Source organism: Passer montanus, unplaced genomic scaffold (assembly GCF_014805655.1).
Source record: "Passer montanus isolate IOZ18808 unplaced genomic scaffold, ASM1480565v1 scaffold17, whole genome shotgun sequence".
NCBI classification, from domain to species: domain Eukaryota; kingdom Metazoa; phylum Chordata; class Aves; order Passeriformes; family Passeridae; genus Passer; species Passer montanus.
In genome coordinates, this window is record NW_024364270.1 from 12,047,525 (window position 1) to 12,073,798 (window position 26,274).

At 45.6% G+C, this 26,274-nt stretch overlaps 1 protein-coding gene across 2 annotated transcripts in view; it reads right to left on the minus strand.

Annotated features, from left to right (window-relative positions):
* NTN4 (netrin 4) overlaps nt 1-26,274 on the minus strand; it is a 48,368-nt gene that overhangs the window by 13,747 nt on the left and 8,347 nt on the right. For both annotated transcript variants that reach the window (XM_039703884.1, XM_039703885.1), the window contains exons 3-5: nt 13,387-13,665; nt 3,591-3,717; nt 2,115-2,303 (exon numbers count right to left, since the gene is read on the minus strand). In XM_039703884.1, coding sequence (XP_039559818.1) covers nt 2,115-2,303; nt 3,591-3,717; nt 13,387-13,665 — 595 coding nt within the window. The remainder of the gene's footprint in view (nt 1-2,114; nt 2,304-3,590; nt 3,718-13,386; nt 13,666-26,274) is intronic.

Sequence of the window (26,274 nt, forward strand, 5' to 3'; positions counted from 1 at the left end):
GGGGAGAAACTTTTTAATCAAGAACCCTGGAATTTGGCTAACACATAGTTAATGATGTGATGTACTGCCTGACTCCACTAACAATGGTCTAACTTGCACACAGGCATGTGCACAGGGTTGGCAGCCTTCTCTCTGAGCTGGGGCTGCTTTGCAGCAATATGTCCTGAGACCTCTTGTTTCCATTTGACTTTGCAAGGAGGAGGCTCTGTGCTGGCCAGCCCAGGAATTGCCATTTGACTTCTTGGACCCTGCAAGCACTCACAGATTATGGACTGGGCAGTCTGGCACAAGGACAAGCCTGCAATGAGTCCCTCATGAAACTCCCCTCCCTCAATGGACTGAGTGAGGTGACAAAGGAGAGAGAGCCACTTTTACTGCTTCCAAAGTAGAGGGTGGTGTCTTTAGGTGTCCAGAAAACCACACTCAGCTCAGGGCCAAAGCTTCACTTGTCTTCAATGGCCTCAGAAAAGTGCATAATCTTCCCTGATGGGAGCTGGCATGTAAAGAATATCAGGAATTACAGCCCTAGCAAAGGTACCAGAAGCACAGAACAATGATGTTTCAGAGCTTGAGGGTCCCACGCAGCATTTATTTCAGTCTTCAGTCCTGCACTATCTATCAGCAGTCAATTCATACTATTTGTTCTTTTTTTAATCAGCAAGGATGAATCCACAAGTTAGAAAAAAACATACAGCCTCTGCTGTGACTGTAAATGCAAGACTTAAGCCTGTTTTTTTCCTAATGAGACTCCAAAACAAAAGTTCATTGCCTAAGTTCTGGCTATAATTAAGGAGGGAAAGTATCTGATGTTACAGAGGAGACTTACAACTTTGATGTATACAAGTAGGTAATGAAACTTTTCAAAGTCATTAAATTCACTGTTTAAAAAAATTATTGTGTACATACTACGGCAGTGAAGTAATTATTTACACAAGCAATGAGCTGTGGTCAATTCCATTTCCATAAAGAGAGCTAGGGCTGTAAAACAGGCAGTTCAGCTGTTGCTGCCCCTCCTTGCAATGAGTGAAAGGTGGAGAGGAGGAGGACCTCTGCAACAGACTGCTGGGGCTGCCAGGAATCTCATGAGGATTATATGCAGCAAGGGAGCAGGACAAAAGCAGCTGTTCCCCCACAGACCTCAATGAACAACTGAAACCTCCCACATCCTCCCAGCCTGGGGTGCAGCTCCCCACCACAGGGGAGCTCTTCCTTTACATGCAGGTACTTCTTGAGAGGAGAGACATGTGCTCAGGTACTTCCCTCTTCCTTTACATGCAGGTACTTCTTCTTGAGAGGAGAGACATGTGCTCAGTGTCTCCTCAAAAGACACAGGCAGGGTGTCAGTTGGATTTCTTTCTGTCACTTGTGCAGGTCCCCCTCATAGTAAGTGAGTCAGCAAGGAGAAATGTGATGAAGCCAGTGGGTGGCTGTAGGCTCAGAGAGGAGGGCATGCCTTCACCCTGGATTTTGCTGACCAGGATAATGTTCTCAGCATAATTTGGGGATCTGGAGTCCCCCCTGATGAGTCACCATCCTGACAGTGGTTCCTGGGGAGTGTGGCTTTTGGATTGCTTCTTTGCTTGGGAAAGATTTAATTTCATATGTGCCTGAATCATTGCTTTCAGTCTTGCCTCCTCAGTGTCCTACCTTCTGGAATATCAGTTACCTTGTGTTCCTTGTCTGTCCTTCCATACCCACCTGCTGCTGCTGGGAACATGAACTGGTGGGCGATGCTATTTATCGGCTGCACCCCTGCTGGCTGAGGAACCCCATTCTGGGGTTACAACAATCGCCAAACAAGGAGAACATGAAAACAAGATGCAGCTTTTCCTCTCCAAAAATAGCAATAGGAGAAAGTAAATGAATCATCTCTCTTCCCCTGCCCTCAGGCTACAGGGATCCTCGGGACAGATTTGTCAACAGCATCTGCAGACTTTCACCCTGCAAATATCACCACTGCTTTTTGCAAGTAGTATCACAAAGAGGATTCAACAATCTCCCTGTCCTTCACTGAAGCAAGAAGATTGCTCCAAGGAGGGGCAAGAAGATCTCACTTTTCATTTCACCCTTTCCCACTTGAGAAGCCCTTCACTAGTCCGTGGTCGCTGACTTACGTTTGCAGGCGTCTGGGGCAGAGAAGGGCTTCCTGAGGTCGCGGTAGAAGCCCAGCTTGCAGCGCTGGCAGTGCTGCCCTTCCGTGTTGTGCTGGCAGTTGTCACAGACGCCGCCACTGCGATTGCCCGACGCCAGCCACGCATCCATGTCAAAATGACAAGTGTCAGCGTGCCCATTGCACTTGCAGGCTGGGGTGAAGCCAAAGGGAACAGAAAGACTCATTAAGGCAGTGAAAGATACTGGTTTATAGAAAAGAGATACAAAAACTCAAACCATGTTTTGGAATGGGGACTTGACCTTTGAACTTGTTATTCATTTGAATGCATGAAGTAGCACTACATTTTCATCTACACTTCCCAACCTCTGGAGATAAAAAAGTATTTTCTTTAACTCTTATTTCCAATACAGGTTTTCCAGTACCAGGACAGCCACAGGTGGTCAGGCCAGAACAGAGAGACCCACATTCACTGGTCCTGCCGAGGAATGATCCTTCCCTCCCAGGTTTAGAAATCAGCACTGCCTATGTAACATCTGCCATGAGGGTGCTGTTAGGATGTTTCCTGCAGCTGATGGAGGAAAAAGGCAGGTGAAGGAAAGGTGTGTGAGAGAATACAAGCATCCTCCTTACCCTGTGCAGTAGAGGAGGTCTGCATGTCCACACGACCGAAGTCAAGGGTCAAGTGAGACCTATTCCAATGCCTGCTCATCAAATGCTGCTGGTGTAAGTAGGAATTCACTGTCATTCCCTCTGGGATTATCCATACTGCAGTGAGCATGACCATGGCCCACACAGGCAGACTGATGGTTACTTATGTATGGATAGCATTGTAACCAGGGCAGGCTGGCACTCAGCAGGCCTGCAAGCCTTCCTGGGGTGGTGTGGGTAGTCCTTGGCACCCTTCTGGCTAGACTGCTGCTCTTACTGAAGCAGATGGCCCCATGACCTCTGCATTCCCCTGCCTCTAGCACTTACCCTAAGCATCCTCTCTGGCACTGCAGAACTGATCTTCAAACCTCCAGAGCCCATGGCTCCTCCTGCCCTCAGGGGTGAGCAGAGCCCACATTCAGCAGGAGAAAGTCATACCTCCTGCAAAGGTGTCCATGGAGAGGACAAATCTGGCCCCTTGTCACCTCCAAGGTACCTTGGTAGGTTGCAGACTGCCCACAGCAGCACACCTTGTCCCCAGGAGCTGCCCTTGGGTCCCAGAGCAAGGCCAAACCAACAGACATCATGGTCTCATGAGGATTGCCAAGCGAGGGGCTGTGCAAACAGGGCTGTCCTTGCCACACAAACACGTGGTAGGTGCTGGGCAGGAGGGTGGCAGTGCCTCTTCACTCACTGAGCTGCTTGGAAAGCACCTCCCCACCGCCTCAGGATGTGCTGTCTCTCGGACACACGGGAGAAAGGCCCTCATGGAGGAAGCATTTCACTCTGGCAGAGGATCTGGAGACACTGTTCCTAGCTGGCTACTTACACTGACACTCCCTGGGGGCTCCAGTTTTGCCGTCGGCAGCCTGCCAAGGCTGGTCGTTGTAGAGCGGGGCGCAGTGCTGGCAGTGGGACCCTGCAGTGTTGTGCTTGCACATGCATTTCCCATGGACCTAGGGGAAAGAGAGCAAGGATCACCCACAGCAAAGGCCAGAGTCTCTGGGGCTCAGGCAATGCCCACACACAGGAAATAGCTTGCCAGCTACATGCTATTGCATGGACTAGAAGGAGGGATATAGCATGGTGTCCAGTTCAGCCAAGGGCAAATAGTCTGTAGTTACACTTTCAGTTAGGTTAGTATGTGTAGATCTGCATGCCATGGTATTGTATAATCTTACTCTTTTTTTTGGAGATCTAGAAGCATCTTTAGCCACTTGCAGATGCAGCATGAATTTCCAGGAGAGATTAAAAAAATGCCAGGATTCAAAGAATTCTTGGGAAACACTGTAAATCCTTTCTCTTTTTCTCACTCATAAGCATGAATACACCTTTGCAGTACTGCAGGAATAGCACCTACAATCTCAGCACCCAGCTCTGCATACCCAGCTATCTTCAGCACAAATAAATATGAGAAAAAAGAAAATCAACCCCCTGAAATATAAATATGTACTCATCCTAGGCAGAATTTTTGCCCCACAAAGGAAGAATCAAGGATAGCACAAGGCCGGTGACTGACTATACTCAGACATGTTCATGACAGATAGTTTAATAGCTAGACAGCCCACTGTAAGGGGGTAATTAGAGATGAAAAGCCAGCACAGCACACTTGGTGCCAGCTGCCCTGTCAGTCAGCTGGCATTACTCACCCTGTTGGCAAGTGCAAAGAAAACAGGATGTAGCCAGAGGGCACGAGCGGCCGGCAGTGCCTGGGCGCAACAAGACCAAGCTCTGCAGCAGCATGGCTCTGCTGGCAACACTGAAGACCCTGCCTTTTTCCATGGAGCATGGCAGATAGCTACCTACTGTCGCTATTTTGATATGAGCCTGTGTTAGCAGCTTTACTCTGCTCCACATTTGGCTTTTAAATGCAGAGTTTGGCTTCTCCTGCTGCTCGTGATCGAGCAGTCTGCGCTGCCAGCGTGGCCCTGTGCTCATGCCACGGGCTGGCCATAAAACCAACAGAGCTGCACCAGCTGCCGGCAGTTTTGGCATAGAGAGGAGCAGAGGGTGGTTGGGGTGCCTGGTGATCCAGTCTGGAGCTGGGGCATGGCTTTAACTGCTACTGGAAAATGCTGCCTTCCACAGAGTTTTTAACTTGTGGTTTTACAAGTGTGCTGTTCCTAACTGCATGACTTGCTGTCGAGACTGCCACACAAAAAGGTTCCCGTGAAAAGCTTGAACAGTAAACAAAACAGAAGAGGACCTTGAACATGTTGTAAACAGCTCCTGCTTATTACATAGGTGCACACACACACACACCACACACACTCCTGGCTTATGGTGACTTTCTGATTCATTCATTTGTAATGAATAGATTTCAGTTGCTGTCTCACAGGACTCAAATGTAACCAGTACAGACAAAATTTCAAAACTGACCTGGAAAGTCCTTCCAAGATTTTTAAGCAGAAATGAAAATAGCAAGATCTTTCAAAAACTTCTTGAATTCATTCCCATCCCATTAAAATGTCAGATCATCAAAAAATACAGAACACCAACTGGGCTTTGTAAGCAGTGGATAGGTACTGATTGAGTCAGAATGCACAAGCATATAAGCTAAAGTGAAAATACTAAGCTAACGTTGTTTTCTGTGCTATCTGGCCTCATCACAGGTATTAGTTGGTCTCACTGCAGATACTACTTGGTCTGCCTGGCTTACTGTATCAATGTAAGCTTAAATGTGTGCTAATGTTTGAAAAGAATGAGAAGTAAATATAAAAAGAAACAAGAAATTTGTGGAGGGAATATTTAGTTCTCAAAGTGTGTCTTGTGTTTTCCTAATTTCATTTTTGCTACCACCAACAAAATGTTCTTCAAACTCTCAGATACCTCCCCTTCCTAAATCACCACCCACTGATAAATTTCTGTCTCATATTTTTTAGGCAAGGTGCACACCCAAACCAATGTTACAGACTCTCTTCACACACATTTAAAAACATACACATCTGCATGGAAACAGAAGATGACTAAACTTATACTGGTCATCTTCTGGTGGCTTTGATGGTGTCCTAACTCTTTGATGCCACTTTTGGTAGGAGTTTTTGTAAGCCCTTTGGCTACTGAGTGGTTAGAGCTAGACATGTTGTACTAGGCTGAACCACATCTGTGGCCAGAGACATCCTCCAGAAATCCTTCCTCACAGGACTGTCCCAGCTGTAAGGGTAGAGGGACCCACCAGACACAGGACATACATGATCAAGAAGCAAAGGTGACTGTAAGGAGTCAGAGGGTGCCATGGCCAAAATCAGGGGGTCCTTTGGTGCTTTTGCAATCATGATGCCAAAGTGAGAAGGACATGGGAGAAGAATTGCAACCAGAAATTGTCTCAGACATGGGAACACTTGGGATTACTGTGGGGATGTGTGCTTTCCCTTTCTGCCCCCACAGCCTGTAGTCTCACCCTCCAAATTCAATCTGCTCCCTGCCAAAGAGACACAAAGAATCAGTGAGGATCCAATCAATCATCCAGAGGCTGCTCAGAATTAATAATCTAAAAACTCATCCAAAACTCAGCAGCACCTCAGAAACCCTCAAAGGATTAAGCATCCCAAGACACCAGCAGAGAGCACGGCAAAATGTCCCACCAAGGAGCACTCATGGTTCTAAAGAGTAAGAGCTTGGATTTTCTGAAAGCCCAAGTACTGTATAATAGAACATTGCTGAAATAAAGGAAGGTGGGTGAAAATAAAACAAAATAGGATGGGTATGCAAAGAGTTTGCTGTCCCACCATTAATTTGGCATGCAGAGCTAATAACTAAACCACTGAATAGCTCTGCACCAACATATTAATATTAATCTGTATGTGAACTCTAAGGAAAGAGGTTGTATATAATTAAAAAACTGTTGCAGCAATGGAAGGCTTGTGGTCTCTCATGCTGTGGCAAGGACAGCTGCAAAAGAGCCAAGTTGGAGATGATGCAAATCAAGCAGCTGGTGTTTATCTAGATAGACTCAGAGGCAGAGCATGGCATGGCACTCCTGGTATTGATCATAAAGGTGCCATGCACCTGGGCAAAAGGAAACAAATGGTCTGGCTGAAAAGCTTAAAAAATAACAGAACGGCACAATTCTGCCATCTGCACAAAGGCAAGCATAGGACCAGCACAGAGGCCTGTGGGCTTGGGCTCCCCCCTGACTCAGTGGGTGCTGTCAGGCTGGGCCAGGAGGAGCATGTTCCCCATTCTTATCATAGGACAAGAATGCAGTTTCCTTTCCCCAGGGTTTATCATCACCTGCCTCCATCAGCTGCTCCCTCCCAAGCTCAGACCCCCCTGTGGATCCCACATGCCCTCTGCTGACCTGGGCAGGGTCTGGCATGGCTGCTCAGCAGCCCAGCCTGCAATGCACACTTTGCACTCCCGTGTGCTCTGCTTGCTGCAGGGCTGGGCACTCGTAATCTCAGTGGGGTTCATGTTTGGGTGAACACCTGCAGAGGCATGGGATGCAATGGCCTGGCTGACCCTGCTTCTGTATCAGAAGCAGCTACCCAGATCTCAGTCTTTGGGAGTGAGCTTTGGAAAAGGCATCAGATTTCCCAATTCTGACACTGCCGTGCCTTTACAGCCCTGCTACTTAAATGGGCTGAGCAAACTTTGCCTCTCCAAGATCCCCTCAGCTTTCATGGTGGCCTCAAGCCCTCTCAGCCAGGCAGAGTGTGGGGTGCAGACCGACTCAGGAAGAAGCTAAAGAACTAAAGGGACAGTCAAAGCAAGGGAGCAGAGGGAAACAGAGTCCTTAATAGCTTGCTTCTCAGAGCAACCACTTAGTTAGTGCCTTCTTTTCCATATTCCTTTTTCACAGAAGTTTAATGAAAAGTCAGACCTAAGTGATTCAAAAACCTTGCCTTAAGCTGATGTATTTGTTCTCTTAAAACAGCATTACAATTACTACCAGCCAAAACAGCTCTGCATTAAAATATCTCTCCAACCTAGCTTTATCCCACTGAAGAAAATATCTTCTTTCTTTTACATAATTCCAGCATGACAGCAAACATTTTTATGCATTGGAAACAACAAAAAAGGTGGATACTAGCAAGCCCTTTCTTGCAGCCCATAGGTAGACATGTATTTTTTTTAGTTATAAAGAAATACTATGAGAGCTAGAAATACGAGAAAGGTCAAGAAGGGGTAACACAAGGAGAAGTGGCAGCAGGTGAAAAGAGCCAACAGACTGTCTACACTGGGCAAAATTAATGTCTGTAGGAGCTGTAGGAGGGCCACTTGCAAGACTGGTCTGCCATGCAAATACCCTGTCATGCCACAGAGCAGCTGGGAGACGGGGCTGAGAAACCAGCCCAGCAGCTCTGCTGGGACACAAGGTAGATGGGAAAATACATACCTGGCCTTCAGCATTTCTCCAGCATCTCAGCAGCTTTCTGAAGGCAGAATCTCGTCCCTGTGCATTGACAGGGGGGAAAAGCACATATTTTCTTCCCTTTTCATTCACCTCAACTTACAGCTAGCTGTAAGGCGTACCCACCAGGGTCATTATGGAGCATCACTAAGTACACAAACACAATTGCCACTATGTCTCACTCCTTTAAGCATTCACACGGCTCCTGACTCATTTAAGCAGCAAGGCCTTCCTATAACATTTTTCATTTTGTCATGGGGTCTTTATATCCCAGTTCACTTTCACACTGTTCCCCTTCTTAGCTTGACAGCCCCGTCGCAACGTCAGTCATTAGAGGGCACAATGCAAACAGTGTTACAAAAGTTGCCTTCTGTAAGATAAACGAGCGACTGATTTCTCTATACAAAGACAGTTGCTAGGGCATGCTTCCTTCCAGAGTCTTTTGTTGCCAAATTATAACCTTCCAGCGCTTCCTTTCAGATTGCAAATACGTAGGGCTTTTTCTTTAGTTGAATCCTATAAAATCCTTTTCCCCATATTTATCATGTTCCAAAATGTTAGGCAGTGACAAAGACTGCTGCACTGAGGGAAAAATGCTTTCAGTCACCTGTTATGAATTGATTTATATTGTAAGAATTCACCCACTATATGGAGTCCAACACAAATGTATACTAAAAGAAAATCAATGTCCCAAAGACCTGATAGCGTAAACAGTCTAAATAGCTGGGAGGGGCAATGGCTTTTAATAGAATTTCCTTTTTGGAACTGCTAAAACTGTAATTTTTTTCTTCCTCTCTCTTTTTTTTTTTAGCTTTCATGGAAAATGGGCATGATTCTAGCCCAAAGGAAAATGGCAGCATTCACACTGAGTCTCTAACCATAGCTTTTAAACTGTGTTGTGCTTCAACTGCTGTGCCAGTTTTAGAACCAATTCCTACTGATGGCTGTCAGCACATGGAGAGGTATTCTTTTCCCAAAGCACCAGACAACCAAATTTATGCATGAGAAAATTCTCATATCCTATCTTGTTCTTGTGAAAGAATACAAAGCTTCTTGTCCAGGGTGTGGGGGCTGTGCAGTAGGGGTTTTTTTAATTCCTTGTACAATAGGCTTCTGTCAGCGTTGCTCTGGAAGACCTTGAACATCTTTTGATGTCAGTAGCATGATAACAATTTAAAACAGACACTGAGTTGGCCACATGGGAAGTGGGGGGGAATATTCACCCTGCCTGACTACACAGAAGTGCCTTAGCAGAGTATCTTGTCCACCCAGGATCCCAACCTTCATAACTGTGGAAGAAGCTTGGAGAGATCAGCTGGCTAAGCTGCAGGAGTGCACATTCAGGGAGGGCCAAGGAGTCTCTGAGATGGATGAACTCCAGCTCTCACCTTGAGACAGAGCTGCAGAGCCCAGGTGAGGTATCTCTGGGTTTGCTTTCTCCACTTTGAAGCCCTAAATTGCAAGGTCCTACTTATCTCCATGCTTGCACAACACTTGCCTCTCCTCTTGCATGCCACTTGCTGCAAGGAGGCCACAGGGGCCTGTAAGAGGCATGTAGTGCATGCAAGCACACAGGGCAATGGCTCCATGTGCAGAGGTACTGACAAAGGGTGAGAAGCTCCTGTGCCACAGATCAGAGAAAAAAACATTTTTCTCATGTCCACTGAAGATCAGGAGGGATCTGCTATTTATGGCAATTCATTTGTTTGCTCATATTTGTGGTTTGCCATGTAATGCAGCTCAAGAAGTGATCAGCTGCTTAGCATGGTATGGTAGGAGATCTGTCTGTACATGCTTATCTTTTCCTGGGTATGCCTTGGGCTTTTGCTGATGAGATTTGAGTAGTGACCGTTGGAATAAATTTGGGGGAGGTAGGAAAAAGAGAAAGTGTATCTGTATCAACCTGACAGTTGTCTGTTGCACACAAGTGTCCAACAAGGGATGGACAGGATCATACTACCCATGAGGAACAGCCCTTGCCATCCCAGGCAGCCAGGTCTTCTCGGGGGAGCTCATGGAAATATACCTTCTGCTAGAGCAGAAGTTCCACCTGTATATTCAGAATTCACCTGAAGGCTGACATGGCATTTCTGACACTCAAGCAAAACCAGAGTTTTCCTACACAAATTCCATTCTCTTTTAGGAGAAAGGGTAGGTGAGGGAATTGCCAGGAGGAGAGGAGCATCATGGACAGTTTTGCAGCTAGACAGTGATGAGAGCACAGAAACACATCTCTTATCAGACTCTGTCAAGTTGAACTTTGCTTTGACTTGACTCAGATTGCAGATGGAGGTTTCCCCAGCCCGGAAAATGAAGCTAGAGCTGCTTCTGCCAGGGAAGGAGCCCCTCTTCGTCCATGAAGCCACCCTGTTTGCACCCCAAGCCCACACCTTGAGGGTGTCCCAGGTAAGTATTTTCTCATGGCCAAGTGGATTTGTAGCCTCACTTCAGCCACTCACAATATTTACCTTCAAAACCGTCACCTTCTCAACAAAGTTGCCAAGATCTCAAGAAAAAAATACATCCAATGGGAGGAATCCTGTGGCAGCAAGTTGGGCCCATGTCCCAGGCTGACCTTCCTGGCCCCTTGGGTCAGGATCCTGTATCAAACCTGCCAGAGCAGCAGCCCCCAGCATTCTTACATACCCACGCTCTTTTTTCAGATGGTCTCTGGGTGAGGTGGCTGAAATGCTTCTGGTCACTTTGTGAGATCTGACTGAGACCTGGCAGCTGTGCCCAGTGCTGCTGGGATACCCCAGCTCAACACCCAGAGCAGCCCAGGAGAAAAATAAGTATTTCACATCTGTGTCTTTTGCTGACTGAGCAGGGACTGCAACTGAGGCCGTGGTTAGGATTTTGCCTGTAGGCTGAGAACAAGTTGGGGATTAAGAAAACTTGCACACAGATTTTTTGGAAAAGTTTGGTTTTTTAATTAAATTATCTTAAACTTGCTTAAATTTTGATGTTAGCTCTCTAACTTAGAGCATACTCTTCAGGAGTGCTCTTGTCTAAACAAGAATAAAAATAGAACCAGATGTTATAATCATATTGTGACATGATACTGTGCTTCCCTGCTTTTGTTGTCCTCAGTTTTACACTGATGGTTCTGATAAAACCCTTGGTAGGTAGAGGTTCATGAAGACTATACTGATGTCTCCATCTACCTCTTGACTGGTCATAATTCTTCAGAATTATATTTTCTGTGAGTTTTGCAGCTGAAATGTATAAAAATGCCCCGTCTTTGAAATCCTACTCTCTTTTCAGAAGTTTTTTGACTTCTACCACCTAAACAGCCACAGACATCGCAATCTTTCATCCCTCTTCTGTTCATTCACGTGTGTGATGAATTCTTCCTATCACCTTGGAAATAATTCTCTCCTCCAATCTTGGTGCAATGCACTGGCAAGCCCCAGGCTGGGTTGCACAAGGTGGGTGCCACTGCAGTCCCCAAACAGCAGTAGCCTCATGCCACAGAAGCCTGGCACGGACTAGGCTCAGCCAAAACTGCCCCAGCTCTATGATGGAAAAGGTGGTATTGGGAGAGGAAAGCTCTTACCACACCTTGACTCTCCCTGCAGACCATGGGGCTATGTCACCCCTGCACTGGCACACCCCTCACGGGACATGCAGGATGAGGTGCAAGTAAAACACAGTATGACACAGCAAAATGAGTCAGCCTCGCTACACAAACGTCACCTTTGGGACTCCTGCCACATAAACATTTATAACCAGAGTTGAATTTCCCCCTCGGGGCCAGCACAGGGGTTTGTTGCTATTTCTTGCTCTGTTTTCAGTGTGATTTTGGCACTTGCTTCCTTGGCCCAGCCCTGCCTGTTACCTGCACACTGTGGTTGCCATAGCCTGTAGCTGTACTGGAGCCCTGTTTGGCTGCAGGCTCTGCTACAACTCTCAGTGGTGCTCCAGGGCACGCTCCCATGCAATTGTATCCCACAAAAAAATCCTGAGCAAACAGCTTCTTTCAAGGACTTTCACTCAGGGGACATCTGCGGAAAGCAGAGCAGTGCTACTTGAAACAGTCTTATCAATCACAGAGCTGCATGCTTTCAAAATGGTATATTTTCAAGATGTTGCAAGGCTAGCTCTAGTAGAAGGGAAACGTGCTGTCTGCTCCATGTCTGAGACTGTAATTTAAGTGAAATGAGAGCTCCCCAAAGAGCTGGACTCTTTACCTAGACTAACTGCCCTCTTTTTTTTTTTTTTTTAATTATCTATCTTTCTCTGTCTAACATTATTCAGCACAGTATGTTTGGCTGCTCTGTCTTTCCCCACTGCTCCTCCTCCAGCAAAGACAGAGTTTTCAGAGCCAGCCTGGATGGTCATAAAGGATAAGATGAGCTGGTGGCAGCGAGTGTCCCTGGACTGGCTGGGTGCAGGCATGCCATGCCACAGGTATCCAACGTGTTGGTCACTGTTGTGCCCATCACCTGCCCTATGGGTTAGTGGCTCTTGTTTCCCTGGAGTTTAGGTCATGGTGGTTCCTTAGGAATTTGAGCTCAGAGCTCTTGTGATGGGAATCCCCTTGAAACCAGAGCACAGAGCTTTTATCCAGAGAAAGGTATTGCAAAGTGCAATAGAAAGCCTGTGAGGGAGAGTCAAAAGCCATCTCTACCCCTTCATTCAACCCAATATCCTTGGATCCTCCAGAAGCAATGGTAGTTACATGATGCCTCGTATCTTCAGACAAGCTCTCCTCCTTTGTTACCAAAACACCCTGCATTTTTTATCCTTTAGATATTGTGTTATTGCAAGTTAGCATTTGGGGAAAAGTGGGTGCCAGCAATTTAATTATTTTAAAATATTTACCTGAAATAAATAAATTACTGTGAATCCTCCAGAAGCAACAGTAGTTACATGATGCCTCGTATCTTCAGAGAAGCTCTCCTCCTTCTTTGTTACCAAAACGCCCTGCATTTTTTATCCTTTAGATATTGTGTTATTGCAAGTTAGCATTTGGGGAAAGATGGGTGTGAGCAATTTAATTATTTTTAAATATTTACCTGAAATAAATAAATTACTGTGGAGCACTTTTGAAGGATGAGAGTCCTACACAAAGGAAATTCAGCACTTCAGCCCCACATGGAGACCACCCCCTTTGTAAAGACCACTTCTGCTCACTGTGCTTGGAGTCCAGGGCATTCTATGTCAAATATTGCATACTGATATGGACCTACACCACACTGTATACAGTCCCTTACTATTTTGAAAATTCTGCTTTCCTGCAGCTCAGACATTGTTGGGTGCGCGTACGTACCACATGGAAAACCCCAGCGGCCTTGCTGGGCCTGAATCCAGCGACGGGGACGCAGTGGTCAGCGTGGCCATTGCAGAAGCAGCTGCCCTTCACGATGAAGTCGTAGATGGCGTAGTGCAGGGCTGGCGGGGGCTGTGGGGCCGGGCTGGCCGGCAGGCAGGGGCAGCCCTGCCGCTGCAGCAGCCGCACCCGCAGGTTGGTGATCTTCAGCTGCGCCTGGGCCGCCGCGCTGTACGGGTCCTCCGCGCCGTAAGGAGGGGACAGGGCTCGGAAGATCACCTGGGCAGAGAAACACAGCGGGTGAAGCAGAAAGGAGGGGGTCAGCCAGCCCCAGGGCGGGCTGTGGGTGAAATGGCAATGACAGCATTCTCTGGGAGTGTGCACCAGGCTCTCATGATGCTCTTCCCCTTCTACAAGGGGTGGGAGCAAAAAATCCACCTTCAAATCAGTGCCCACAGGGTGACCACCCCATGATCCCTTACATTGCTCTCCACAAGAAGTAAGGACCTTATGGGTGTCAAGTGACATTTTGCCATTAACTCAAATCAGAGGTGGGTACCCCTGCAATGTGGTGTGGCCCAGCACAGGGACCAGAATCTTGCCGGGTGATGCGCAAGTAGGGGACTCTTCATTAACATTCCCTCTCCCAGAATGGAGAAATAAGAGCTATTTTTTAACAAATATAGCTCACATTTCCAAATATTTGGTTCCTATCAGTCCCAGGCTGCTTCCTAGTGGAAAAGTGATTAGGTGTGGCAATTAGTGACAGCAAGCTGATAATCAAGCAAACCGAGATAAGAAAGAGCGGAAAGAGGGGGGCTTCCAAAGTTTAAACAAATACTTATCATCCATTATTTATTTTAACTTCAGTCTGATTGAATAGGTAAATATTGGCTCAAGCTGAATATTGAAAGCACTAGATAAAAATAGCCAATTTTCTTGAAAAGGCTTATTTTAAAGTTTTTACTCTAGCTGCCTACAATGAGGAATCAGAAACAGCATACACTTTATATGACTACCACTGACATTAAACAACATATCTAAAACACATATTAGCTATTGGAACATTCAACTTACAGTGACACTTTCTGAATAGTTAAGTAGTTTTTCACTGAACAGTCATCGACATCTTGATGAACTATGATAATTATAAACAACATTTGATCAAATCACTTGAGTGTTTGAGGGTGTAATGCAGCCGAATGGCTCCATGCACTACTCCCAGCACTGAGTTAAATCCTCCTTAAACTACAGTGCTGCCCCACTGAAACCATCCATGCCACCCAAACTGCTGGCCAGCCTCTTGCCGGCAGCAAGGAGGTGACCATTGTTTCCTGCCCAGTGAGAGGCAGGGCATCAACTTGCTGCTGCTGCTATCAGGGATCACAGCCCCTAAATCCACGCCTTCCACAGAAAGCCGCTGATATGCTTTAGCTGATGAAGGCTTCCCTTTTATTTGACCAGGATCCACAGATCCTGGAAATAATGACCACAGTGCTGCCAGCTGGCCTGCTCGCAGGCTTTGCCTACCAGCTGCTGCCTCCATCAGCCCCACTGCTGCTGGCACTGCTCCTCGTTGGGACCTGGCTTTTCTCCAGGGCTGCCTGAATCCAGCCAGAGGAAGCTTTGTGTCAGCCTGGAAGGAGATTTGGCCCTTGTTTTGGAGTTGGATGGTGGCAGCATGCTTTTGCGTGGGTGGTGCCACCAGCATGCTGGTGACAGCGGGGCTCGGCCGTGCTGCAGCTGGGCATTGCATGCTGGCAAACGCATCATGGCTGCAGTTCTGCACTGCCCTGCTGCAAACACTCCCTCCCAAAGGTGCCTGAGCATCTTCTGCCAGAAAGACACAGCTAAAGGAGAAGGTTAACTGGGAGGGGTGGTCAGAAGACAAGGCTGGTGAGCATGCTCCTTGTGCAGAAGTGTTGAGTCCGATGAGGGGTATTAATAAACAGCAACACACTTCACTTTCCCCCCTCTCTTTCACAGCTATACAGAGTTTTTTCTTCTTTCCTAAAATAAAAATATAAACCAGATATCAATAGAAATCCCAGTGAACCCCAACTACAACAAGCCTTGCACCTCAACCCAAGGCTTGTTATTTACCCAAATTTAGATCAGTGCCATTCTGATCACATTTACTTGCTAGTGGTTTTGTGAACACAAGATGCTTTCAGGTACAGAAGGGGAAAATCCTTGGGAAAAATCCAAACTGATGACATTGATTTCCTTTTAGTGGACATGACAGAAAATGCTGGTTGAAGAACTTTCAGTAAAAACTAGCATTTTGGGTTTCTTGATATTACATAAATTGCATCTCAGAGAATTCTTTCTTTGTCCTAATTCAGATGAGAGCAGGGGAGAAACCATATAAATGGGAACAATTTATGCTAGATGGAGCTGCAGACCTTCCTCTCATGTTTTCAGTTTTCCTTGTTTATCTATCCCTGTTTAATGCATGTGACTGATGTTTGTGGTTCTAGTAAAGACAATCATAGCAAGGAAATCAATAACCCTGAGTGCCTCTGCACTGACAGAGTTAAATCTTCTCTGTGTGGAATTCAGAGGGAGTTATGCTGCTGAATTCAAGGGAGCCAGTATTCCTGCTCAGACCCTAAAATGCTACAAACATTTCTTTTTATGGCTACATGAAAACAGTGATGCTAAACATGAACTCTATCTAATTCCCAGGGGCTGTGGGCTCTCAGTTGCTCCCTGCTGGCTGTCCTGTGCTGCTCTGGCTGTGCCCTGCAGCCCTGTAACAGAGTGAGCCTGGTCTCAGTGCTGCCAGGACAGTAAACATCCCCATGCCTCCATCCCAGACCCTTTATGGCTACATGAAAACAGTGATGCTAAACATGAACTCTATCTAATTCCCAGGGGCTGTGGGCTCTCAGTTGCTCCCTGCTGGCTGTCCTGTCTGGCTGTGCCCTGCAGCTCTGTAACAGAGTGAGCCTGGTCTCAGTGCTGCCAGGACAGTAAACATCCCCATGCCTCCATCCCAGACCCCAGCAGCCCCGCTGTAACCAAATACTAACTGGTCATTATAATATGTGGGACATCATACAAATAGCAATCTTCTGCTCTGACACAGCAGATTCAGATGGGATTCTACAAGCCCTCAGACACTGCATAATAAGGATAAGGATGTGTTTTCCAGCAAGACTTTCCTGTTCAGTCATTAACATAATTTATCCCAGCTGGTCTCAGGAGTCTGCACATCACTGGGGCCACACAAGGATGTGTTTCCCAGCAAGATTTTCCCGTTTAGTCATTAACATCACTAATTTATCCCAGCTGGTCTCAGGAGTCTGCACATCACTGGGGCCACACTGGTCTTACACAAATATCATGGCTTTGCACCCCTGTGCTTTCCAGCAGCCCAGCCACACACACACACACATAGGCAGTGCCAGATTTCCTGCTTTTACCTCTTCTTGGGCTTTTCCATGCAATTGTCCCACCAATAGGATGGGCACAGGGTTTCAGCATCCTCTCTACTAACGAACCATGGTTTTCACACCTCTGGTTCTTCTGACAACTCCCAGCTACAGCAATCAGGGGTCTCCTCAACCAAAATATTGTTCAGTTTTAGCAGTGTAGAGGAAGGGTGTAGGAAAAATGGAAAAGAACACTTTGTCAACATGTGTGTGCATCTTATGATGTGGTTTTACGAGCCCATTGTCTCCCTGGTGCCACTGTCCAGCCAGGACTCTGTTGGGCAGTGGTCCCCAGCCACTCTGCAGGCAGCAAGCCTCAACAGTAAGCACCCAGGTTGACCAGGCTTCTGTCTTTCCATCTCAAGTCTCCATCTCTGTGTACAAGGCCTTCTAACAAAACATCAAAACCTGGCATCACAACATTAGGCAGACAATGTGACTTATGCAGTATGATAGCCCCACGTAGGATAGCACAGTGTGGGAGCCCCTGATCTTTATACCAGCAGCTCTGAAATGTATGCACTAATTAAAATATTATATTTTGTAAAACAAGTTAGAAGTAATACATTGAAGCAACACAGCATTTCTGTGCTTTACATCCATATTATATTCTATCAGAAAGATGTTTTCATTCCCCGGGTTGCTAGCTCACAAAAACATTTATGATATTTGGAATTATTCTTAAATACAATCCCAGGAACTGAATCTTTATCTCAGCTTCCATTTAAAATTAAGTATCTAGCAATAACTCATGTCACAAACCAGGAGGCAAATTGAACTTCTAAGAAACAAAATAACTAGTCCTTGGGGTAATGATCCTTCTGTGACATGTGGAATGATGCTATTGGATCCCATGTGCTATAAAAGCAACCTTTGCATGAAGGAACATCAATTGAGGAGTGATTTAAAAGTTGCACAGAGATTTTTTTTTTTTTGGCATGGTGGTGGTCTCTCTACACAGCCAAATAGGAGCTGTAGTCTGCAGTGTCTCAATGAGGAAAGTCATTGCTGTGCCTCAGGGAGATTGGGTTCACCTGACCCTCTTAGTGCGATGCATGTTGGCGGTAGGAGGAAGCCCACTCCACTCCTAAGGGAAGCCCACTCCAAGGGAGCAGAACTGGATTAGCTATCCCACAGCACCTTGCACATGTCATGGAGTAAAAATACTCTGTTCTTCAGCCAGACCACTGCAGTTGTCTGCAGTTTGGTCACATCATTACATAGACAGCCTCTAATAAATTCCCACAGGGTTTTGATTTCATTATAGGTTGTCATGAGCAACTCTTGCTCTGCTGATTATTTCACAAGTTCTAGTGACAGAAGAAGCCTGAGCTCCTCATCCTTCTGCAGATGCAGTAATGTAGCCCTGTGTATAAATAAAGCAGCAGCAATGGACGTGGTGCACTCAAGTAACCACTTGCACCACAATGACCTTGATATATAAATACATCAAGTCCCTTTGCAAGAAGTACCCTAATATGTTTATGTGTGCAAGGGAATAAAAGGACATCTTTATATATATCTCCACAGTGGGAAGGAAAATGCTAATGAATGATTCTGACTGCAACAAAATAGACTGTGAAGTCAAAATAGACTGCTGAAGTCAAGAAAACCAATGAAAGACTTGCCAGGAGCAAAGGTTTCTCAATGAGTCACAGGCCCACCTCCACTGAGTGCAGCTGCAAGGGCCTGGACCTTCGTCAAGATGCAAGTGTCCAGAGCAATGGAATGGGACCCTGGGGGATACAATTGCCTGTGACACTGAAGAGAACGGGTGATCCACAAAAAGGCTCTTCCTCACAGACCTTCAGAAACAGGCACAGAGGTTTTGCACAGAGTCTTGCAGCTGCTGTGCTTGTGCCTGTTCCCTGGGTCCCTGCACCTGGACAGAGGTGCCATGCTCCAACCTCCAACTGAGAGCCTGGCCTCAGCCAGGACAGCAGCAGGAGACGGTTCATGGCAACATCAATAAATTACAAACAGGGAGAACAAATGGATGGAAGATTCAAGAAACATATATGCATGGGAACAAGTCAACAAACAGGAATACAGCAGAAATAAAAGCAATAAACAAATATTAAAAACATAAACACATTTTTACTCGGTTGTAAATGAAAACCAGGGTGGTAACATTGCATGAAGTGATGTGTGGTGTCTTTCCAAAAGAGACTGATGAACTCTACCCTGTATTGTCTGACCTAGATGCATGAAAATATATCTGTAATTACTCTACAACAATGACACATCCATATTAGTGATTCATGTAATTGGCTCAGGGGCATTAGATAAATTCAGTACTGATTTATCTGATTTTTGCTGGTAGATTTTTCCCTTTCAATGCATTTTACAGGAACAAATGAAAAAATTAGTATTAATAAAAAGAATGCAAAGTTTATTGTCTTATCCAGATAGACAGCAAAAAAAAGAGGAATGTGCACCACTTTACAAAAGGGTGTATGATGTCTAAGTAAGTGTTTAGCTGAAAAGTTAAGGTTTGCATTAGGAGTCTGCAGTGATTCTTGGTATGTAGGCACTAAATAAACGTGCTTAATTGGCTTGTATTCTGGGGCCCTGTGGAATATCCACGTCACTGGAAGTGATCTGATTTATTTAGTGCTTGGACTCTGAAAGGCTCTGAAAATGTAGGCAGTAAATGCAGTGGTGGAGCTCTGCCAGCACACCCAGGACCTCAGCCCTTTGCCTCCCGAAAAATTTACCTCAAGCACAACAAACAGATGAGGTTAGGCACTACTTGCCTGGTGCTGGGGCTGAGGTGAAAGTGAGCCCTTATCTCTGACATCCTGGCCCTGGGATTCCCAGCTGTGTGCCCAGCATTGCCTCACATCTGCTTGTGCTCACAGGTCTTGGCTTTCACTTCAAACGATGGCACAAGCTGAGGTAGTCCATGCTCTATCCACTGCATGGTACACATCTGTCATCCCCCAGCCACTGCCTGCCTGCACCCCACCCCCTGCGCCTCCCTCCAGCCAGCCCAGCCATCCAAGAGCCCAGGAACTCTCCTGAAGGCACTACCCAAAGGTGGCAACTGCTTTCAGCCTTGGCTGGTTCTTGTTCAGAGAAGCTTAATAGGGATATTTTATTGTGGCACTTTCCTGCTCACTAGATGGAAAAGTTATAGGTAGTCAATTCTCTTGGTAAACATTATGGAAAGATCCCAGGGAGCAATTTCATTTGTGGAAATGTGTAACTAAAAATATTAATAATGGCACAATATGTGTGCCAACTGTCAGCCTGCCACAGTGTCTGCTTTCAGCTTCCACCCAAGAAATGTACTAGAAGCAATAAGCTCATCATAGCCACAAAGGCCTGGTTGATGGAGCTGGATGTAAATTTAGCTGCAGAAATGCAATGCCAGTGAGGTGCTCCCCCTTCAAAGAGAGCATTCTCACACCTCTTTCCCACATCCCTGCTTAGTCACCTTCAGTGCTGCAGAGCAACCTTGGAGCTAAGGCTGTTCTGTGCTTGTCCCCCTGTGCCTTCCCAGAAAAGAGTAATTACACTTCTCACACCACAACCCGTGCAGGGAAGACTGATGTGAGCCTGTCTTACTGTTCATTTGAGGATGGTTTGATTTTCAAGGTTTGCTGTGCAAGTCTCAAACTGCAGCAATGAATCTAATTTGGTACCTTTGGGGAACATGGACAGTCCTTCTTGCCCTGACACCTTTGGGGATCTTTTTTTAATACAGTGGGAGGCCTCAGACACAGGAGCTGCCTGGTTTGTTTAACAGGAGCAGCTCAGGCACACCTGCTGTCAGATGCACAGTCTAAACACCAGACCTAGTGCTGGCAACAGCCAGCAGATTCTGTGTCCTCATACAGCTTCTGAGAGAGACACATGCTCTGCAGGTAACTTCTTTTGTCTCCCACTTTCAGTATGGAGGGTGCAGCTCTGTGCTAGCATTTACCCTGATATATTTTAGTTTCTGGGATTTTCTGCATCTGTGTGGTCAAAGTCTGCCATGCTGTCCTTGGCCCTTCCTGGAGGGGACAGCTGTGTCTGCAGAGGAATATTTTGTTACAGGAATGGGCCCTGTGCCATTACACTCCATGTGTATCCATGTCCCTGTCCATCAGTCCACTCTAAAAACTCTGAAACCACTAACTTCAACCACCTTTTGGAGATACACCTTAAATGTTAAGCTCCTGAAAGTTTTAAGAAAACAATCTCATTGCTTCACAAATTTAAGCCTGCTGGACTACTACCCCTGTGGAGAAGGCTGATAGGCTGCAGTGCTGACACTGCCTACTGACAAGACAGGCTTATTTAATATATTTCCACACTGAGCAATAAGATTTTAGGAGAGAAGCCAATGTGCATCCCTGTGCTATGTTCATTGCAATGACCCTAGGCTAAAAAAAGACAGATTTGCTTTTGGCAGATGCTGCAAATAAATCACATGATGTGGAAATTTCATCAGCCTAAGCTGGGCAGGTATTATCCACCAGCTCCTCTAAAACACTTTGTTTTTCTGCCTGTCAGAGCAAGTGGACTGCAGGGAAGAAGAGCCTCTTCTGCTTGTGGAGAGGTCTGACTGCCCCCATGGTGTGCACTTCAGCATCACCTGGATGAGGTGAAACAGCAATAGAAGTTGGAAAACCTGCATTTCCACCATCAAAGACACTAACATCACAGTGGGCATTGCAATCTTGCAGGCCATAGTGTTTGGCACTCAATCACATCCCCAAGCAACCACGACAGTAAGCCACTGTGTATCACCACCAGCAGTCCCTGAGCTCCTTGAGATGCTGGAGAAATGGCATTCCTGCAGCAGCCTTAACAAGGATCCTTCATATAATTTGACATAAGACAGAATTTGACCCATGCCTCCAGTCTTTCTGCAGCCTTTTACAGCACATCAATCAAGACAAATAATCTCTTGCCTCAGCATCCAAAAATTATACAATCTTACAAAGACTTCAAGGAGGAAAATCCAACTATTTCAAATAATCATCCCTTAATTTTTACCAAGGTAACTTTTGTCTTTTGGGAATCTCAAAGCATTCTTCTGCCATTCTCAAAAGTGAGAACCTATCCGAGAAATGCTCCAACTCACATGTGGCAGCTGACCAGTGAGGGGCTGGAAAAGGCAGAAGGAGAACTAGGGAAGACCCTTGGAATTTCTCCAGGATCCTTGAAATCTTTGACAATAATCAGCCAGATGAGAGACATCTTCTCAGCTTTTCTTCAACATTCAACTACACAATTTCATTAGATGAAAATGAAACACTACTAGGTCATTCCTGTCTTCATGCAATCAATGATCACAAAAGTAATGTTCTTATCAGGAAAATCTCACTACAGCTCAAACCTCTTGGATTTTGTCATCTCCAGTTAATAGTTCTCCAATAATTCATAATTTATTCCACAATGGCTCTGTTTTGTTTAACCACTACTTTCGCTCATCAGATAGAAACACTCAGTTTCTTGGCTCACAAAACCCTCCAGATGCATGATATCATTGGCTATGGACTATCAAGGAAAATTAATAAAATTATTGCTTTTTCTCATCTTTAGAATCACCGTTTCCAGGGCTGCGCTGGCCCAGTCAGGAAAATGCGCCAACGCATCTCAGCTGATGATATGAAGTCCTTTGAGCCATCAGCAAGAAAGATGGTATTTAAATACTCATCCCTCCAGCAATTCCCCTCCTTTCCCCATCCCCATAAAAGATTTATGTTCTCAGCCTTGGCCGGCCAGCAGTACCTGTTGTGCATATGGAGGACCAAAAAAAACCCTGGAGCTACCTCCAAAGAGCCAGACAAAGGACTGGACTTGCTTCTTCATTGGCAGGGCTGTAAGAAAAGCTGGCTCACTCCCCAGAGCTGCAGAATAACCTCTTTGACAGCTTCTGAGCACAACACACCACTGCAAAAGCCTGAAAGGCAGCAGGTTAGTGTTTCAGTAACTGCAGTGGTACTAAGGATCAAGGGGATTTTCTTTCAGCCTGTGAGTAACACAATTCCATGAATATTTTTCAACTGCTCTTGTTTATAATGAAAAGGCTTTGTGTCTATAGGACTGTCTGCTTGAACTACCATGAGATACACTTAATTCTAGGAAAAAGAACACTTGTTGGAATTATATGTAACTGCACACTGTCAAAAAGGCCACAAGAAGCAGCACCCCTCTTTCAAGCCATAGCTATAGATTTTGATTACTGGAATGAGGGATGCTGCAGAGAGACTGGTGATAAAAGACTCAAAACTTATGCAGCGAGTAAACTGGGCTCTGGACATCAACTTCTTTTCTTCCTGTAAAATGTTACCCATGGAGAATTTGAGAACTTCACCATTTGTGTAGGATTTTGAATGTTAGACTGGGTATCTCACACTGACACCCACTGTTGCGTGGCAATTAATCTCAAACGAGCTTTTGATCCAAAACTTCTGAGACATGTCAATACATTGCTTTGGGTTACATGCTTCCCATGTAACCAGCTGTATCCAGGAATCCCAATGAGAAACATGGCAGTCTACTTTCCAGCCAGAGAACTGGGAGCTGAATAAGTGAGCTAGCCTTCTCTTCATGCCAAAAATGAACTGTGAAATGAAGCAGTGGGGTGCAGTGCCTGAAGAGAGGCTCCGGAGGCACCGTTAAAATCCCGTGGCACTTTTCTCAAGGGAAGCAATAGTCCCGCTAACAAGGCCAGATGCCAATTTAGAGAATTAAATTCTGCCTACCCAAACTCCTCTTGTTTTTTGTGGGTACAGTGCTCTCCACATCCTACATAAGAAGTTTGGAAAGGGTCTCCTGGAGCCCTGGGACCCATTCCCTCCTGCTGTTGGCAGCCTACAATATCCCCCCTTTCACAGACTGGCCAAGCTGCCTCCAAAGAATAATTTGTTTTAGCCATAATTGGAGGTCGATCCAGAAGCAGTTGTTAGAAACTTGCTGTTCCAAGTAGGGGACTGCTGATATGCACTGTTAAACACTGGCTATGCTCCATCCCAGAGGCGGCTGTATTTCAAGACCTGGCCAATCCAACCCCAAGTGCCAAAGCACTGGGAAATCCAGGAAGAAAAGGAGACGATCCTATGGGCTACTTGTAACGGGAGAAATCATGCAGAGGATCATGGGGCAGGTTGGAGAAGCATGTTGCTCTTCACGTGCCCTTGTCCTTCAGAGATGCTGAGCATCCAGGAGGCCTCATAAGGAGACATGCCACTCCTCTAGGATGGCCAGTGGGAGAAGGGGTGGGATTTGTCACAACCAGGTGAAAACTAAGCTAAAGTTTCCCATTTTCCTCTGATTGGCTTTTTGCTGCCACATTATTTAAAGGGAAAATCTCCCCTCCTCCCCTGTTGGAAACTTGCACCAGCTTGGAAACCCCGCACAGTGCTTGGGAAGATGGGCATCCATGCAGGAGGGAAAGCTTGAGGACCAAACCAAGAGATGCACTTCACCACAGCCATCAGCAAGGTGGCTGGTGTGAGATGGTGTCCTGCCAGTGTGCTGCTATTGCCAGCTGCCACAGCCTGAGATTTCTAGGCTCCTAGATAATTTTATTGACTCCAGCCCAGCCTCATTTACTTCATCTCATTGACTATTCCTCTATGAATCATTATTCTTGTGCTTGTGAAACAACAGCTCCCATATCTTCCTGGATTTAATGATAAATCAGCTGGACAGGATTTGGCCATCCCCCCAGCCATGCCTAGCTGAACAGACTCTCCTTTGCACATGGCATTTCTGAACAGACCAACAATTTTTTTTGTTTTCCCAAAGATAGGAGGATCAGGAAGACACTCTTAAAGAAGTCTTTTTCCTACAAAGAAGTTCTACAAAGTGTAGAGATGGGACTTAAAAACATACTTCCCTAGCTGTGTCCTCACACGTCCTGAGCACTGCTGAACGCCTGCCAGGATTCCTCTTTCCTTCTCATCAGTTTGGGCCTTTGCTTTCTCTCTGTGCAGATGCCAGTGGCACAGGACAATTTAAAAAGGTGTTTGCAGCCTAATGGGTTGACATCCCTGGCTGTTTTGAGATTATTTTTGCATATTTGCCCAGGTTCTTTGTGGAGTCCTGCAAGTGACTGAACTCAAATCTCCTGTTATCCACAAGATCCTTGAAGAACCTCAGCACAATTAAAATGTAGTTTAAGTTAAGGACAACAATGATAAGCTTGAAAACCAAGCTTTTTCTGGCCTACAAGGTGAAAAAGGCCAACCAGGCTGAAGTTTCTACAACCCAAAATCGTGGACTCAAATATAAAAGTTACTGATTGCCTTTAACTCCTCTTAGTTTCAGCAGCGAGTGTTACAACCACTCACTGTCATGGTCAGACTTCTGAGTAGAAATACACAATTTACTTCTGCTCTACACAGCTAATTTCAGGTAAAACCAGTAGGAATGGTGTCCAAATCCTCACGGAAGAGAGTCAGGCTGCATGCAGTAACAGAGAAAGGCAAAACATAGGGAGGTTTTTCCGCTACGGAAGGCACGAGATCAATAAAATGCTCAGTAAGACACGCAGAAGTCAGTCACCTTAAAACCAGTAACAGAGAAAACATAGGGAGGTTTTTCCACTACGGAAGGCACGAGATCAATAAAATGCTCAGTAAGACACGCATCCCACAGCAAAACAGTGGAAATGTGATGCTTCAAAAGTTAAAAGCATGTTAGAATTCGTTGCTGGAATATAGTCAAACTGCAAATATGCCTCTTCTATAAATAGCAAACAGCAACAATAGCTGAGGTCTCCAAGTGATTTATTAGCAGTATTCTGCATAGATGAACACTAAAATAAGTTACTAATTTACTAAAATCTTGTCAAGGAGACTCTGCTTCAGTAAGCCCTTTTATCCTGGAGCTTGTCTAAATGGGGACACTCAGGCGAGCTAATCTGAATTGACCACAGATGGGAATGTAAAGTAAATGAGATAATTGCATTGCAGAGTGGACAGTCACTCTCACTCACAGTTAAAGAATTAACATCTGCTAAGGGCCCCTTGAGCCCTCAACAATGATCCCTAGCCAAGGATAATTTTAAGATTAGTGTGTTGAAAAGGAAATATTAATATAATCTGAACTATGGGAGGGAAGATAGCCTTTTTTGAATACTAGTAAAATTAATATTCCTGTCTGAGCATGAAGCTGAAAGAGTTTATTTCTGCATCTTGTTTACTTAGATCAGATTATGTTTGGCTGGTGGATCCAGTTCTGATTTCCCTTGCAATAATGTGGCTGAAGGGTTACACCCTGAAAAACAATGAAAATACTCAGCATTTGTAGCATTTTTGTATGATTCAGGCTAAAACTTGGCCACAGCCTTTCTCTTAAAACATTGGTGATACAAGGCTAACTGTATATGAGGTTTCTGCCTATGCTTAACAAACTGCTGTTGTGAAACAATTAATTCACTGTATTAAACATAGGGGAAGTCTATAATGACCTCTCTGCGTGCAGCTGATCCGAAATTATTCCCTGA